Source organism: Magnolia sinica, chromosome 6, assembly GCF_029962835.1.
Source record: "Magnolia sinica isolate HGM2019 chromosome 6, MsV1, whole genome shotgun sequence".
Taxonomy (NCBI): domain Eukaryota; kingdom Viridiplantae; phylum Streptophyta; class Magnoliopsida; order Magnoliales; family Magnoliaceae; genus Magnolia; species Magnolia sinica.
The window spans coordinates 97,522,611-97,540,722 of NC_080578.1; the positions used below are offsets into that span (position 1 = coordinate 97,522,611).

The following is an 18,112-nucleotide window of genomic DNA, read 5'->3' on the forward strand; positions in this document are numbered from 1 at the left end:
GGGGCCATCTGATGGTGGCAGTGATCTCATGAACGGCTTAGATGTGTTGCATGCTTGGGACGTTTGCGTGTACTCTTGAGGTGTGCCCTGAAGGCTTCTGTTAGACGGTCGCTTATTTTACTTCGTTAACTTCTGTTTAGGGGCTACAGATTCAATGGTTAAGATCATCCGGTCAGTTTGGACATTGGAATCATGGTTTTTAGACTCATTTGAATGAGCAGCCACTAGATTGGGCATCGAGTCGAGTTGGACCGAGTTAGGGTTGACATGACTTGATCCAATTTTGAAATAAGCCTATCTTGAACTCGACCCGACTTGGTACCGAGTTCAGCATGCCTGAACCATTCCGAGTTCAGGTCGGACTTGAACTAATCTAGACCGAGTTTGACCCAGTCACACGCACCAAGTCACACCGAGTCAGCACCAAGCCGGGTTGGGTGCAACGGGTATTCACGGGCTGAAATTACAACTCAAAACCTAAATTCACTTGCCAAAATGGCCGTATTTACATAAGCTACATGGCATCTCATATCAGAAACCTCAAATCTAAGTTTTTTTAAATATATATGTGTAAGTCGAGTTTCAAATCAAGTCAAATCAATACCAAGTTGGATTTCAAGTCGAGTTGAATCAAGTTACCAGGTGACTTGAACTCAACCCAGTTTGAGTTCAAATTAGACGAAGTCAACTCAATTCGGATCAACTCACCCACTTGGTTCAGATCTGAGCAAGTCAGACGAGTCAAGTTTACCAAGTTGAGTAGTCCTGTGCACAGCTCTAATTGCAACTTAGATGGGTCAACTCAGACTTAGTGGACCTGATCTGGTTTGACACCACGAGTCACCCCAAGTCAATCCGACTTGGGTTAATCAGGACTCGACACAGGGCTCCATGAGTTGATCTAAGTTGAAGAGTTGTTTAACCATGGTTTCATTACCAGTTTGTGAATACGGTCCAAGTCAGTCGAGTCAATCAGATGGGCACTTGAAATTTGTACAACATATTTAGGTTCTTAATTGCAGTGAGTAATGCCCATTAATAAATCCGTGGAATATTATGGACCACTACATAGGAGCCTGCTCCGAACAATTTTTATTTTCAAATATCATAATTATTAATAATTGATATTTTATTATTTCAATTAAATGCCTCTTAATATTTCTTTTTATAAAGTGTTATATAACATATGGTTTAAATTTAAAATTTTCGAGTGTTAACTAAATAATGAAGGAATATTATGATCTGGACCTTGGTCCCAACCAATCTGCAGGGAATGGACCATGCCTCTAAAATCTCTAAGGTGAAAGGATCCTATCCACCAGCCTTTGGGCTTCTTCTAGATGAATGTGAACCATTGATGTTATCTTACTTCTTAATCATCTATTTTCTGCTGAAAATTTGAAAGGTTTGGATCATCCTTTCAAGGAGATATTTGGGGGCATGGTCCTTCCATAGGGGTGCCCACTAAGCCAACGGTGTGGATCATTGAACAATGAATCTTACGTGTGCAAACTGAAGAGCCGAGTTTAGCGTGGATGTCCTCGGTTTGACGATTCAATAATTCCTTACAATAAAAATCTGTTTGGATGGCCGACTAGAAGCATACAGGCTTCCACGCATATAGGACCGAAATCGTCCACCGCTAGAGTTGTACTTGGCCCAGCTTGAACTTGGCTTGGCTTGGTCCGCAAGCCTGACTGGCCAGTTTGACTCTGCATGCATGGTCACCAACTCAGGCCAGTTCACCACAAAAGCCCATTGTAGAACCGTGTACCACTCCCAGGAAGTGGATAGACTAGATTTCTGTGGCATCCCATCAACAAGGTGGGGCTCGCTTGATGTAATGTGTCCAATGGCATTCATAAAACAGTGGACCCCACAGACTCGAATGCGTAGGGTAGCAAGTTTTGGATCATGACGAGACAGCCCCACCAGATCAAGTCGCTATCATCGCTGATGTTTGTCAGGTATATGATGAGAGTATAGAAGCTAATAAACCACTGAAGACGAAAACCAGAGTTAGTACAGCTGCCAGGATAATTTACCAACTGAATGTGAACTGCTCTTGTATTTTCTTTCTCAATCTACCTATTCATAACAAGGGGTTTCTGTTACATCAGCCATCGGACAAAAAAACAGGTGATCCAATACCAACTTTTGATGAAAATACCATGTTTTTATAGCTAGTCATCAAAACAACTCTACTTAGGATGCCCTTCAAAAAAAACAGAACACTACTCCATTTAGAATCAAAATGTTTATATGATTTGATGGAAATTAGAGCAGCGATGAGATCATTTCTGCAACATAAAACATGAGGGTATTTGAACTCACCACTGTTGCAGGTCACTCTGTAGAATAAAAAAAGAAAAAGATAAGAGAAAATGAGAATGTAGTAACACAAGGAAATGAGATCACGATGTTCTGCTGCCTGCCCTGCCCCGGTTCCAGCCCTCATCATTGCCACTCTCCTGCCGTGAGGGACCTGCTCTTTTAGAAGCATCCCAACTAGAATTACCACCAGTGCCGCTGCCACCATCCCCACCCCCCCATCTGTCTCCACCACTGCTGTTGCCACCACTCCAACCACCGCCGCCACCCCTGCCACTGCCCCAACCGCTGCCTCCTCCGCTGCTACCACCATTGCCCCAATTGCTGCCACCATCATTTCCACCATTGCCCCAGTTGTCGCCGTCACCACTACCGCTATTGCCCCAACCACCAGGAAAAGCCTCTCTACCAGGTGAATTCTGGACTTTGGCACCAGGGAAGCTGCTCAGCTCATTGTCGTCTTCCTTTGCACCTGAGCCCCATTTGGAAGAAGAACCATAACCAGAATCATGTCCCTCGCTGCCACTGTGGTGGTTTCCTCTTCCATGGTGGTATGACCCACGCCCCCGGCCACGCCCATATGGTCTAGGCAGCCCGCTCGGGTGTCCGCCGCGACCACCGCTATTCCTGTAATCATTTCTACCTGCATTCAATAAAAATGGAGGACAAATTTTCAGCACTCCAACCTAACTCAAATTGGAAATCCCCCAAATCCCCCACAGGAAGAGAGAGAGAGAGAGAGAGAGAGAGAGAGAGAGAGAGAGAGAGAGAGAGAGAAAAAAACATAACAAGCCCTTTGTAGCCAAGGGGGGAGAGACGGACAGTGAGGGAGTTAGAAAGCATCTATTTGCTTGCTCACCTGTTCTTGAACCTGGTGTAGAAGATCGGTCCCTGTCCGAACCTCTCCAACCACCATCACTGCTATTGGCTGTGGAACCGCCCCAACCACTGCCTACAGATCCCCCGCCAGAGGAACCCCCAGTCGTAGGGCTTTTCATTGGCACCATCGCAGCCACTGATCGGATTGATGGCATTGATTCGTGCTGCAGATCATCAATATGCTTCTGGAAATACGCCACAAGCCGGTCAATGCTTTCAAACATCCGCTTCCGGAACTTTAAGCCCTTAGGATACAGACCAATATACTCGTGATGTGGATTTGTGCTCCGTATATATGACAGAATAATGGTTCCTGGATGCTCATGAGAAATTCCAAAACAGTAAACTATCCTCATCGGATACTCTGACTTCTCCATCCTTAAAAGATCATCGACTTCCACTTTCGTGCCCTTCTTGAATTTGCGGTATTGAAGCATGGCCTTCAGGTTGGTTACGAGCGGATCAACATATCGATCCACGACCTGTTGAGGGTTAAGGAGGTTGACAGACAAAAAAGAAGAACAAAATCATGATTAACCCAGTAATGGAACTATTTACACATAAAAGCAATGGGAATTAAGCATGTATTTCTTTTATGCATGCATTAATCAGCATGAACCTCACCAATAAATCCACACTACAAACAAGGCAACTAAGATGATCAAGCATTCTCCTATGCTTCAACAGTCCAGGTATTGTTGTATAGTTGGAAACTCATAAAATTGTTGAACAAATACAATGTAATTGTTGTATAGTTGAAACTCATAAAACATTGAACAAATACACTGAAAGTGAAGAAGATTCCTGTTTTTTTTTTTTTTTTTTTTTTAAAGGATAAACTTTATTAAAAAGGTGCAACGGCAGCCAAAAAAAAAAAACAACAACAACAACAACAGAAAAACAGCAGAGAAGCAGAACAGAAAACTAAAATTACAACAGAACAGATCTTTGGTCAAGGATCCCACTTCTTAAGCAGCAATCCCACTCCTCAAGCAGCAAAGAGACTTGAGCGAAAACACGATGAAAGGGGAGACTGAGACCTCTGAAACAGCGGTCATTCCATTCCTTCCATATGCTCCAAAATACTGCCAACATAGTCTGCTGCCATTTCTTGATATCCTTCACCGAAGGGCAACCCCCAATCCAAGAAGTCATCGACTCTCTGATGGTCCCAGGCATTACCCAGACGACCTTGAACATAGAAAGAATAATCCCATATTCCTTTTGTAAAACAGCAGTGTAAGAAAATATGGTCCACTGATTCCGCTGCTTGCATACAAAGAGAGCAAACATTTGGTAAGATCATACCTCTTTACGAAGGTTGTCCAGGGCGAGAATTTTACCCCTTCCCACAAGCCAATACAAAGCTACAACCTTGAGTGGAGCCTGAATACGCCAAATAGGTGCTAAGAAACTGAACTCGGATCCTTGATCAACTGGATCAATCACCTTCAAAATTGAACAAACTGAGAAGCAGCCTGATTTGTCCACATGCCAATATGGAGCATCTCTCTCATCAGGGGAAGGATGCACACCCTCCAGAAGAGAAAGCAGTCTGAGCAACTCTTCAGCTTCTGCGTCATTAAGATTGCACCAACATAGAGGAGTCCATGAACCCCCCTAATCCACGACCAAGAAGCAATCTGACACAGACACACCCTGATGTGGGCTCAGAGCAGCAAACAGGGGGATATGGGAGCTGAGGCTAGAGTCCCCCAGCCAAATATCGTCCCAGAAGCAAATGTTGTCCCCCAGCCAAATATCGTCCCAGAAGCAAATGTTGTCCCCTCTGCCTAAAGAGAATCCAATCTGAGGGAATATTTTACTAGCCATTCTTGAAATCGACTTCCAACAGTAGGTGGCCCTATACATTGACGAGTTGATGGTCCATCTTCCTAGATTTGAGACACTATATTTGCTGGATATGGCTTCACGCCATAAGCTTTTTGCTTCCACCATGAATCTCCATGCCCATTTGCCTAACAGAGCATTATTAAACTGCTCTAAATCTTTGATGCCAGCGCCCCGCCCCCCCCCCCCCCCCTCTTCAACTGGTTTGCAAACCTCTCCCCAAAAGATGAGGTGGAACTTGAAATTCAGATTCCCTCCTTGCCAAAGAAAGTTCCTCCACAATCTGTCCATCCTAGCCAGAACAGATTTGGAGCAACGAAAAAGGGAAATGAGTGGGTGGGTTAGAAAGAGAGGATTTGATCGAGGTGATCCTAGCTTCTAACAATAACAACTTGCCTTTCCACGGATCCACTATTCTATTCATTCTTTCTAACATCCTATCCCATAAGGCGAGAGGGGGTTTACCTAGACACAGCGGGAGACCCCGGTATGCTGTGGGGAACGAAGCAGCACGGCAGTTCATCACCTTAGTCAGATGAGCTACCGTCCTGTTGCACCAACAATACGGCAATTTTACAAAAATGGACCAGAACAGAGTTTCAAATGCCAAGCCTGAATCCTGGACCGAGTGCCAGAGCATACACACATGTTGTGAAGTTATCTAAAATATCAAGTTTCCCATATGGTTGACATATCATTCCATCATTAGGTCTCAGTATCCAGTCGCCCATATGGTTGACACATCATTCCATCATCCATGCAAATTTTACTCTTCTTTCATGATCTTTTATACATCGTTAACTATCAATATATCATCTTTATCATCATCTGGCTCCCTAGTTACTTTGGGTTGTCTGTGTGATCTATCTAGGATCATAATATGCTTCTTAAACTAGCTAATGCATCATTCCTAAATAATTATAGAGCTCCAAAGAGTTTAAGAAACAAAGCGAAACTTTGAATTAAGCTCCTTACAAAACAATGATATCTGTAGCGTTCAAGGGATCTTCATTGACGAACAACTCAGAGTTGGAAGCTCAAAAGGCAAGGATGATTGAGATCATCTAAAAGAAACGGTGGATCAGGGAAGCCATGGGGCATGTCGGAAGATCTATAGGGCTATCTTTTGGCGACCATCCGGATGATTTCGTGGCTCTATTCCAATGCATTGAATCGCGTGGTAGACCTCTCTCTGGGAGATCCCCTCTAAGACAACCTCTCAACAAGTCAGGTGGAATCAGTGCGTCCAAGAACCTCCACCTAAGCTCGTCACCGGTCAAAGAGGCAAAGGCAGGCAGAACATTCAGTAGGTCGCAGGGAAAATCAGTCTCTTAATGATAGTTCTCTCATGGAACGTCAGAGGGCTGGGATCCAGGAAGAAGCGGATCCTTCTAGGAAATACCATCGAAAGAAGCAAGGCAAAAGTCATTTGTATCCAAGAAACAAAGACCCCGATCTTCTCCGACAAGCTGTTGAGCTCCACCTGGAAGCCAAAAGATGCGAGATGAGTGACCCTCAATGCCTCAGGTTCAGCTGGAGGTGTTCTAATTGCTTGGAAATCGTCCAAATGGTCTCTGCTGGACAGTCGCATTGGAAAATTTTCGGTTTCCATTCATCTCAAAGAGGTTAGTTCTGATTTTTCATGTCTCATCTCTTCAATTTATGGTCCTAGTAGAGAAGATAGAACGGATGCTTTCTGGCAGGACCTAAATGCAGCCAGACAGATTTTCAATGGGCCTTGGTGTATCGAGGGCAACTTCAATATTACTCGTTGGGCGGACGAAAGATCACACAGGAGGCTTGCTTCAGCCGCTATGAAGAAGTTCTCTGCGTGGATTGAAGATTAGGCCCTTGTGGACCTGCCGCTGCTGGGGGCCAAGTTCACCTGGTCTAACAAGAGGAGCTGCCCTTCTTTAGCCAAACTGGACAGATTCTTGGTCTCTGCTGATTAGGTCGACTCTTTCCCCTCAGTTTCCCAATCCATCCTCCCCAGACCCATGTCCGATCACCATCCTCTTATCCTCTCAGTGGACGAGGAGAATTGGGGTCCCAAACCCTTTAGGTTTGACATGGCATGGTTGTTGATTGAAGGCTTTAAAGAGCAAATCCATCTCTGGTGGTCGGAGCTGAAAGTTGCACGATATGCTGGATTTGCTTTATGTCAGAAATTTAGACTTCTAAAGCTCAAAATCAAGGACTGGGTATCAATAGCGCTTTATTAGAGGGACGAGGACACCAGGAGTATTCTTGCAGAAATTCAAGCCATTGATTCTGCCACTGAAGTAAATCAGACGAACATCGATCAAAGGTCAAAACGATTCCAGCTCGCTCACACCTATTCTCAAAGAATCCTCGAAAAAGAACTGTTTTGGAGACAGAAATCAAGATGTAAATGACTAGAAGAAGGGGATAAGAACACTCGATATTTTCACGCTATTGCTTCGGCCCGAGCAAGAATGAACAGAATCTCCTCTCTCATTGTCGATGGGGTCCACGGAGAGGACAAACTGGAAATCGAGAAGGCCTCAGTCTCTTATTTCAGTAACCTTTATCGTAATGAAGATTGGGTGAGGCCGAGGCTTGATAATCTACTGTTCAATCAAATCTCAGTAGAGGAAGCCTCTTCCCTCGAAGCAACATTCTCAATTGAGGAAGTCAGAGCAGCGCTTGCATCCCTGGAAGGAGACAAGGCCCCTGGTCCTGATGGCTTCCCAATCAGTTTCTTCCACTCTTTCTGGGATATCCTAGAGGGAGACATCATGGCTTTCCTCTCAAAATTTCACGCCAGAGGACGCTTATCCAAAGATTTAGGGGCCTCTTTCATAGCTTTAATTCCAAAACGGCCTGGAGCTAACTTAGTGACCGACTTCAGGCCTAATAGTCTTCTTGGCAGCCCCTACAAGATTCTGACAAAAGTCCTTGTCACCCGTCTCAAAACAGTTATGGGTTCAATCATCTTCGACAATCAAAACGCTTTCATCCCGGGCAGACAAATTACTGACAACACCCTCATCGCTCTTGAATGCCACGATTCCTATCACAAGGCTGGTACGAAGGGTCTCATTTGCAAGCTCGACATTGAAAAAGCCTACGATCATGTAGACTGGGGTTTTCTCTCCTACATGTTGGGTCGCATGGGCTTTGGGGACAAATGGATAGCCTGGATGAGTGAATGCGTCCGATCAGCAATCTTCTCCATTCTTCTAAACGGTTCTCCAAAGTGTTTTTTCAGGGGATCAAGAGGCCTCTGCTAGGGAGATCCTCTTTCCCCCTTTCTTTTTCTCATCGTTGGAGAGGCGCTCTCCAGAATGCTATTAAAGGGTCAGGAAGAAAAGTTGTTTCAAGGCTTCAAAGTGAAAGGGATGGACACCCCGATATCGCATATTCAATTTGCCGACAACAAGCTAATCTTCTGTCAAGTTGCAGAAGAACAAGTGAGCAATTTGAAAACCATCATCCACTACTACGAAGTTGTATCGGACCTCAAAATAAACCTAGCTAAATCCAAGATGTAAGGAGTCAAATCTTTTAGTTGAGGCAGTGCAACTCTTTGCAGACAATTTCGACTGCCCGATAGGTAACCTGCCAACTACCTTCGTGGGTCTTCCCTTTTGCGTTGGGTCCCCCCCTCTCCATCTGTGGGACAGAATCATCGATAGATTTGACCTCTATCTAGATAGATGGAAATGGCTTTATCTATCGCTCAGCGGTCGGTTAACTTTAATCAAATCAGCAATGTCAAACCTCCCCATTTACTATCTAGATAGATGTCTCTTTTTAAATGCCTAGCTGCCATTTTATCTATCCTTGATAAAATCAAAAGAGATTTTTTGTGGCACAGGAAGGAGGATAGGAAGTTTCATCTCGTTAAATGGAAAGAAGTGTGTAAACAACATCAGTTTGGCGGTGCAGGGATCAGAAACCTCCACCTTATGAACAGAGGTTTGCTTGGTAAATGGACGTGGAGACTGGGCTCAGACAGTGGCAGTTTGTGGATGAGAATTGTTAAAAGTATGATACTTCCTCGGGTGAGTGGTGGACAAAAGATACTCCCCGGAAAAAAAATATCAGCCATGTGGAAAGGCATCCTCGCCTCAAAGAAGCTGGTGGTGGAAGGGACAAGTATATCAATCGGAAAAGGGAATAAAGCTCGCTTCTGGGAAGATAAATGGGCAGGAGATTCTCTCCTCAAAGAGGATTTCCCCAATCTTTACCATCTAGCCCCAAATCGGTCCATCATGGTGGCCGACTGTATCACTTCAGTGGGGGAGATCAGGCCTGGAATATCGTTTGTAGGAGAAACCTGAATGACTGGGAGATTGAGGAGTTCACGTCCCTGCATCGTCGGCTACACAGCTATAAGCTAGATAAATCCCATGAGGATTCCCTAGTTTGGAGGAAAGACCAATCAGCCCCTTTTTCCGTCAAATCTTTATACGAGTGCATCGCCAGCAACTCACTTGTGTTGCCCCAAAATCCGCTTCAGAAAATGTGGAAAATCAAGGTTCCTCCAAAGATTTCAGTGTTCGGATGGTTGGTGGCTAAACAGAAAGTGCTGACCGTGGATAACTTGAGAAAAAGGGGAATGATTCTCCCTAACATTTGTCTCTACTGCATGAAGGATGAAGAATCAGTGAATCATCTGTTTATACACTACCCCTACAGCTATCAAGTATGGCACGCAGTTCTTAGATCCTTCAACATATCCTGGTGTGGCCCTGCTTCAACGGGGGATTTTTTCTTAGCTTGGCTTGGCTCCAATGTTGGATCTCAAGGTAACAAAATCTGGAAGTTATGTTTCTTGGCGGTCTGGTGGTCGGTTTGGGAGGAAAGAAACGGAAGATGTTTCGACAACACTTCTAATTCAGTGGATGTTGTTCTTCAGAGAGTTCAGCAGCACACAGCGGAATGGGCCCTGTATTTTCTTAATATCAAGGATTGTAATCTGTTTGCTTTGGGAGGATCCCTTTCTCGCTAACTCAGCGGGTCGATCCTCCCCCTTGTAATCCTTTCTTCTTTAATATATTTTCTGTTATCTCTATAAAATTAAATTTTAAAAAAAAAATAAAATTTAAAAGTGATATTTAGTTTAATAAATACACTATCTTTCAGATATCAAGTACATCAGCCTTCTTCTTCTTTTTTTGAAGGATGAATTTTTTAATATTAAAAAAAAATAAATAAATAAAAAATCAAGACAAGTTCCTTAGAGGGTTAGAAACCAGTCCAAAAGAAAAAAGCCATTGTCAGAAAATGCAACAAATTTTCTTGGACCAATTACAAAACTGAATAGGTATGCCTGTCAAAAGAAAAAATAAAATAAAAATGTAGTCTCATGCCTTGCCAATGGCAGCTCAAGTTGTTCTGAGGATGGTCAGTTTCAAAGAGCAATCCTAAGATAACAATTGCAAAAGATTGGATCTTTTTCAAATGCATCGGAGAAGAGTACCAACCTCATCAAGATCCTCAAACGTTTCATCGTCTATTTTTAATGTCTTCCCAAGACGAAGCAAGCTTGTGATGTCCTTGTGATCTTTTCCACCCTCAACTATGTCTTTGTGAGCATAAACTCCATCATATATTTTCAGAGTTAGAGTCAAATACGATGGCCCTCTGGAACTTGGACGAATAATGCTTTCACCAGCATCCTTGTCAGAAAGGAACTGCTCAGCACATTTAGACAGTAAGAAACATGCTTCAGGGCAGCAACAAGGAACTTGATTTGTTTTTTATTACTCCTCTTTGAAGGTAAATCAGCAAGGAACTGCTACCCATACTTCAAAATAATAATAAATTAATTAATTAATGGTGGATTCTATCAGTACTAAAAATGTACCTGCACTGCTTCATCAGTGGTCCAATTTTTAAAATTGCGATGAGCAATCATCCTTGGCTTGAAATGCTTCTTCGCAAGCTCCTTCTCCTTGCGAGCAGTATCTTGGTCACTCTGTGAATTGCCCCTTGGTTCACGATAGAACGATTCCAATTCCTGGATCTTCCTTAACCGTTTAATAATTAGATCATCTCCTCTACAGGTTAGAATCACCTGCAATCTATTCTTTTGGACTCCTTTAATCTTGCAGGTAAGTATGCTGCCTTCACTTATGCTGTCCATTGGATCGACATTCCCATCTTCCGAAAGTTCATCCCTCAAAATCACACCCGTCAAGCCAGAGTCAAGCCCACAAGTTGCACGTTGAGGTGTAACCCTGCGAACCATCACCTGAACAGTTCTTCCTTCTTCAAGGGTTTCCTCAGTTTCACCAGAAAGCATATAGAACTCCTCGTCCTGACTAGGTTCAGTGTAAGGAGTACGCCAGTCTTGAAATCCATGCAACAACTCCATCTTTATGTCCATTAGTGTCTCTCTTTTTCTCGTCCCTAGCCGCTCCTCAACACTGTTAGCATATTCGCCGATATCAAGAACTTTCAGCAGCCTTGGGTTACGCATGACATGGTCGATTGCCATCTCCTGAGCATCATCATCCATCTCATTTGGATCCTCTTGAACATCTTCATCATAGACAACCTTGGCCATATTCTTTGCAAGGTCATATGACTCTGGATGAATTCTCGTATCATCCAACAAGTCCATAAAATGACTGCTTGCATTTGCCAGCCCAGTCCGACGGACACGCAAAAAGCCGACTGCATTAATGAACACCTTCTTCTTAAGAACTCCATTCATTGGAATCTCTTTTCGACTGAAAACGACCCCAGCTCTTACCAGCGCTTTCTGTAAAGCAGATGCCTTTCGAGGTCCAAGCCCCGAAACAAATTGTAAAGGAGAAAACAGCCATTCATGGCTTGCAGCCAAATTAATGTCAACACCTACTTGGTTGGTGGCATCTATCATTACATGTTCAACCACCCCATACTTCTCATCAGGGGTAAGGAAGTGCTCTAAAGTATTAAGCTTCCATGACAATATCTCTCTCCCTGGCCCACATAGTGTAGCAATCATGGCCAAAGGATTTTGAAGATAACGACCAAGAGCCACAGCACGCTTCACAATGCCTGCATCCATAATTGAACATAATTCAGGATAAAAGGTCATCAAACATTCAGTAATCAGCAAAAGACTATTGTGGTTACCTGGTTTCGCAGTTAGCTGATCTGAAGAAATCTGTGAATTCTCATAAAGACGAGGCAGGGATTCATCTCCATAAGCAACACTTACTGCATCGATCTCTTGACCTACTTCTCTAGGATGCTCCTCGACTATTTTAAAAATGACCTGGGTGGGAAAAAAAATTAACAGGGAATACAAGTTATAGCTTGTACAGATACTTTGGAAAGGCAGGTCAGTATCTAACTTAAGCAAAGTACCCTTTTACATCTAAAAACAATTAAATAAAGAACAGCATCAACTCCATTTATATGTTCATAGATGCAGGCTATGCACCTTTATCAATTTCTTTATGAAGAATAAACGAAGAACATCCATCAACACTTGTAAAATACCTCTGTTGGCAAGATTTCCCAACATTTAGCCACAAATACTGCATCACAATAACTAATAAAATACAACCAACAATATGGTGCAAAGAACCATTACTGCAAAAACTTTTTTTTGAAGACACGGGGTGTCCCCACCCCCTTTTGAGGCGAGACTATTCCCTGCGGATACACACAATCACCCACAACCACATGTAACGGGTAACGCCGAGGAGGGGAGTCAAACCCACACCTGTAGGGAGCAAACCCACCATGATGGTCGCTCGCCCAAACTTTATTGGGTACCGAAAAAACTATTTGTTGAACAAACAAATAATACAGGAGCAGGCAACTTAGTAGGGTGCCTATAAAAAGCAATTATGTCAGAATATGATTGCCCAAGTTTAATTCACATGAGAAGCAAAAAGACAGAATAGCGGAGAGAGCAAGTCAATGAGGTAAGTTTGTGCAACTGTTTCTCCAAATCATGGTTCCAAATAAAGATAAAAGCCTTTCATATAATATATGTTAGAACTTGTCTTTAATGATTTTAGACGTGTGCGGATGCACACAGACAGATCGAGCGCATGTGCGCACATTAGTAATAAAGCCAAGTCAGTCATCATCATCACTTTAGATAAATTCAGCAGAAATCAGGATTTTGGAATGCATACCTCATAGATGTCATCCTTCAGACGTTTACAATTCAAATTCACTGCTCCCAAAATGACAACATGAGGCTGGTGGTCTGTCATAAACTTCAATAGACGTTGTTGGTCATTTTTCTTGCGCTGCTGCTCGTTAGCACTTGGAGAGCGAAGACTGAGGGACCCCGTATACAACACATCCAGCATTTCTCCAGATGAATCCAACATCACAAAAGTAGTTGCTGGCTTTCCAGGGCCCCAACAACAGGCCATGACCCTTGGTGCAGCATCATCCTCAGAGCCAGCATCAGTGTCCTTCCGCTGATATGGCGCAACAGATACTCTATTCCACAACTGTTTCCCATATTCCATAAGCAGCCAGTTCTTGGCTCTTGCAGTCAAGAGGGATCGGGCTTCCTTTTCCATTGAAGGAAGAAGAAAACTAAAGAAAGCATCCTTCAATATCAACTTCCGCTGCTCGTTCCAAAGCTGAGCAGACTTACTAACTCCATCACTGATGTAATAATCATTTGAATCACTTATTAACTTAGTTTGAACATTTTCCGGCAATTTTATGGTAACCTGAAGGAGTTTCTCTTCTTCCGCTTTTTGGATAAGAAGCCACTGTGCATCTTTGAATCGATAGAATGGCTTCTCATCCAACCACTTGACAGTTGCGAACTGATGAAAATAATCTATTGCAGTTTTCCCATCAGGTGTAGGACTAGTTGAGACCACAGCTTTCTCCATGAATATACTGCGAACATGTTTCCTGACAGATGGCTCACAGCTGATCTCTACTGCCGCCTGGAGCATGCAAAAAAATAAAAGAAGAAGAAGAAGAAGACGATGAAAATGAAAATGCTAAAAATGCCAAGCACAAGATGCTGTAAATTCCACACGGATATTGAAACTTAAAATTCAGGGCAACAATAAAGTAGAATTCATACCATGTGCCTAGCACCTTTGAGCACATCTTGAGGAGTCTCAAACATCGCGCAAGTAAAGTTCGCAGCTATTTCATCAGGAGTTTCCTTGGCATCTTCCAATTCATCCACCCGCTGGAATCAAGTGACGTGGGGCATGGTTACACTTTATGTTCAAAGCCAATGCAAGGTTATGATAAGAATACACATACCATCTTTTCCAGGTTTAGGAGCAACCCAAATTGTTCTGAACTAAACCCAAACTTGTTTGCTACCTCCCATAGACCAGCCTTGCTGCAAATACTATACAGAGATTTTCGTTTTGGCCTCTTAAACTGCCCTTCTTCCACTTCCACTTCACCTGGAGGGAAATGCAAATTAAATTTTGCATCAACATCATCAACCTCTCTTTCGGATTCGGCAACCTTAAGAGACTCAAGAATAGAGTTGAAAAGCTGCTGATTCAATGCAAGCCTCGTCTCATCGTCAATCCTTCGAGCTTCTTCCTGAAAGCGCTTATTGTAGTACAACTGAAGAGCATTCTTCCGCTTTTGAAGCAGCAACCACTTTTTATCAAGGTTCTGGACAGCCCAAAGTTTCTGGAAAAGGAAAGAAGTAGCAGTTATCTCTTCAGCACTCCATGAGCTCATAATGCAATAGTCACATTCTATGCATGAGCAAGAGAATTACCTTGTGCCACTTCAGCTTAGGCGTTCTCTCAGCTCTATCTTCACCATCTGCCAAATCTTGCTCAGGGTCTTTCAGTAGGCTAAGGCAGAGCTCCTTCCGATAAGTAGCAATAAAAGGAATCTACAATAATGGATTCAAATTTGCCAATATCACTCTCAAACCATATGTTAATGTCAAGAATCTTCCGCAATGTAAAACAATGAAGCCTTACATCAAACTTCTGGACATGTAGCATCCCTAATACATTTCCAATGTCTTCCTTGTTAATTTCATCCACAAGAAGCATGTTGCCAAAAAATGGGGAACTATCAGAGACAGTAAGCTGGTTATATATCCAGGTGCTCTCTTCTTCTATGCTTGTGTCATCTGTCGGAACAGGGCCAGTAACTTCTTCAGATAACTGCACAAAAAATGGGGGGGAAGCATGTTGCAGTTAAGATTTATTTATTTTTTTGAATTGGTGTGAGGTATTCATTGAGAAGCCTAAAGACAACTTGCATATGAACTGTCAAAACATCTCAGGAAGTAAAGAGGATATGGCAAGTAACATATAATGTGACCTGGATCCTCTCAGGCACATCAATTTCTCGTATCCGATCATCCTTTTCAGTCATATACTTCTCCGCAAGAATAGAGGGTTCAAATTCATCCTCAAGCCTCTTTTCCCTCCACTCTCCAGAATCATCATAACTGCCACCTTTCTGAAGACCTCGCTTGCGAAGCAATAGGAGTTCATCAACATCCCCAAATATGTCATGAGCTTCCTGCAATGCAGACGAGGACACGCCAGGTGCTTGCCTTGACTTCTTTTTACTTGGTTTCTTCCTCCTAGGAAGCAAGATTACCAGTTAGAAAAAAGCCACAAGAAATCAGAAATAACCAACAAATACACATCCCTCATTAATATACCTCAGAGGAGCGCCATTGTCATCAACTTCTTCTTCATCCACAATAAAATCTGCCATCTCATCATCTTCACCAATATCCCCATCCTCTTCTTCTGGCTGTTCCTCCTCTTCGGCAATATCCTCAAGTGCTGCCCCTGAAAACATTGAGATGGATTCTGTCATTCAATAAAATATGGGGAAAAGACAAGGAACAAAATCAGAGAGATGGTGTCCAAGAGAACCTTCATCATCACCAAATAAGCTGTGCTTAAGTTTTTCCTCATCAGTCCGGGCACTGTGACCACTTCTATCAATTTCTTCTCCATCGGAAAATCCAGATCCTTCTTCTCGCTCAGTATCCCTCCCAGCTTTTTTCAAACGTTTAAACTTCTTGCTCCCCTACTCATATTAAGAAGACAAGATTATGAGATGAATAGAGAACTCCATCTATTCTCTGGCAATTAGCTCAAAAGCCAAATCAGAGGACCAAACAAGTACAAAAAATAGCTCAATAACTCACAGGTTTGGGCCGGTGAAACCCGGTAATATTGTTGTCCTGAAGCAACACATAGTCATCTTCGTCCAGGAGATAGTTCTTCTCGGATTCTCTGAAGTACACAAAAATCAAGTATTATATGATTCATTCATATATCATTATTATATAGATATATATATATATATATATATATATATCTATATATATATATATATATATATATATATATATATATCAGTGATTAATCATATGAGAAATGGAGAACAGATGAAAAATATAAATCCCACCTCTTCCTCCTCTTTTTCTTCTTATGTTTCTCCTCTTCATCACTTCCCCTGTCATCTTCTTCCTCTTGTTCTTCTTCTTCTTCATCCACATCATCCACTATAAACCCATCCTTCTCATACTCATCCTGGCCCTCTTCTACTCACCAAAGCAACCCGATATAAGACAAAATAACATGAGTATTGAGATCAAAGAAAAAATAACATACAATTATCAGAAACAAAACAACGACATTGCCGGTGCCCCTCATCAAAACCAAGAAAAAAGCATATCAGCATCCAAAACAGATGAAATGAATGGAACACTGCACATTAGCAGCAAATGTCAAGTTTGCTGATGCACACAATTCTGTACATGTGAAGCCTATGGTTGGGTGATCTGGAGCATTGACCTAATGGGCCCAATGGCAGCCAGCAGACGCCACAAGTATCACTAATGTAGGGGCATTTTCACACTGGGCTCGAGTGGGGTCGCCTGTTGGATGCAAGGGCACACTAGGGGTGGGTGACCCATGCGATTTGGGGCCCACGGGGGAGGTCTCGTGTTAGATGCAGGGGCACACTCGGGGTGGGTGACCCATGCGATTTGGGGCCCACGGGGTGGGTGATTAATGCGCATTTCACACCGGGCTCGAGTGGGGTAGCCCATGGGATGCGGGGACACACTCGGGGTGGGCGGCTTATGTGATTTGGGGCCCATGAAGGGGGGTCGGCCGAGGTCCTAAACCCATGAGATATGGGGCCTGGGCTATGAGATTGTTGAGGGTCAAATATTGCATATCAGACCCCAGTCATTGCCAGGATTTACAAACATAGTATTGTTTAACGGCCTGATTTAATTATATTTGTGATGCAGGGCGTATTCACGAGCTTGGACTGGAAAAGGGTACTAAAAGCATGGATTTAACAGTCTAAAGTCACCAAGGCAAGAGCCATACTCTAACAGTTCGAGCTTTTAGAGCAAGTGGTTGATTGTCCTGCATCAATCACAGCAACAGGAAGATTCCAACCTTCAAACATTTGGCCTTTCCCTGTTGAATGAAGATTGAGGACCACGCCTGTACTTTTCTCAATCATCTTCTTAAAAGACTACTGAGCAAAAGGGTCAACATCTCCCAATCTAGGAGACTTTCTGGGGCGAAAACGCTGGCGTAACTCAAGTAGGTACAGAGAGGCATCACTTTATTTAACGTGGGAGAAATGATTTCATGTGAACAGTGTTTTAAATATCGACGATATCAGCCAATATATCCGATATCCCACGATATATCTTGTATCCCACCTGTGCGATATGAAACACACAAGTAGTGACGATATCCCACCTATTCGATCCAGCGAGCATTTTCGATCCATTTTTTTGTCGTAAATCACGTTAAGTCAGTGTCCAATGGTTACAAATCTATGATTCTTCATGTTTTCCATGAAAAATCATGAATTTGGAACTTCGATTTCGAGATTTGGGGGAGATGGGTCAAGTTGCAGAAAATTGAGAAAATTCAAAATTTCTCAATTTGTCGCAAATTAGTTGCAATCTTTATATCCAAACACAAAATTAAACATGTATGTAACCTGATCTAGCGATTCTTCTTTTTCTTTTGAATGTATTACTTGTGTTTCCATGCATGTCTTCTTACGTTTATAAATTATATGAATATACTTTGAATTTACTTGCATTAGTTCAGTT

At 42.8% G+C, this 18,112-nt stretch overlaps 1 protein-coding gene across 1 annotated transcript in view; it reads right to left on the bottom strand.

Moving 5' to 3' along the window:
- Window positions 1–2,222: 2,222 nt before the first annotated feature.
- LOC131249194 (transcription elongation factor SPT6 homolog) overlaps window positions 2,223–18,112 on the bottom strand; it is a 33,524-nt gene continuing 17,634 nt past the window's right edge. Inside the window, exons 3-17 of the mRNA XM_058249811.1 lie at window positions 16,432–16,567; window positions 16,169–16,256; window positions 15,891–16,047; window positions 15,671–15,803; window positions 15,322–15,589; window positions 14,973–15,161; window positions 14,762–14,881; window positions 14,284–14,670; window positions 14,096–14,206; window positions 13,173–13,952; window positions 12,157–12,298; window positions 10,898–12,078; window positions 10,515–10,724; window positions 3,191–3,692; window positions 2,223–2,974 (exon numbers count right to left, since the gene is read on the bottom strand). Coding sequence (XP_058105794.1) covers window positions 2,415–2,974; window positions 3,191–3,692; window positions 10,515–10,724; window positions 10,898–12,078; window positions 12,157–12,298; window positions 13,173–13,952; window positions 14,096–14,206; window positions 14,284–14,670; window positions 14,762–14,881; window positions 14,973–15,161; window positions 15,322–15,589; window positions 15,671–15,803; window positions 15,891–16,047; window positions 16,169–16,256; window positions 16,432–16,567 — 4,964 coding nt within the window. The 3' untranslated portion in view covers window positions 2,223–2,414. The remainder of the gene's footprint in view (window positions 2,975–3,190; window positions 3,693–10,514; window positions 10,725–10,897; window positions 12,079–12,156; window positions 12,299–13,172; window positions 13,953–14,095; window positions 14,207–14,283; window positions 14,671–14,761; window positions 14,882–14,972; window positions 15,162–15,321; window positions 15,590–15,670; window positions 15,804–15,890; window positions 16,048–16,168; window positions 16,257–16,431; window positions 16,568–18,112) is intronic.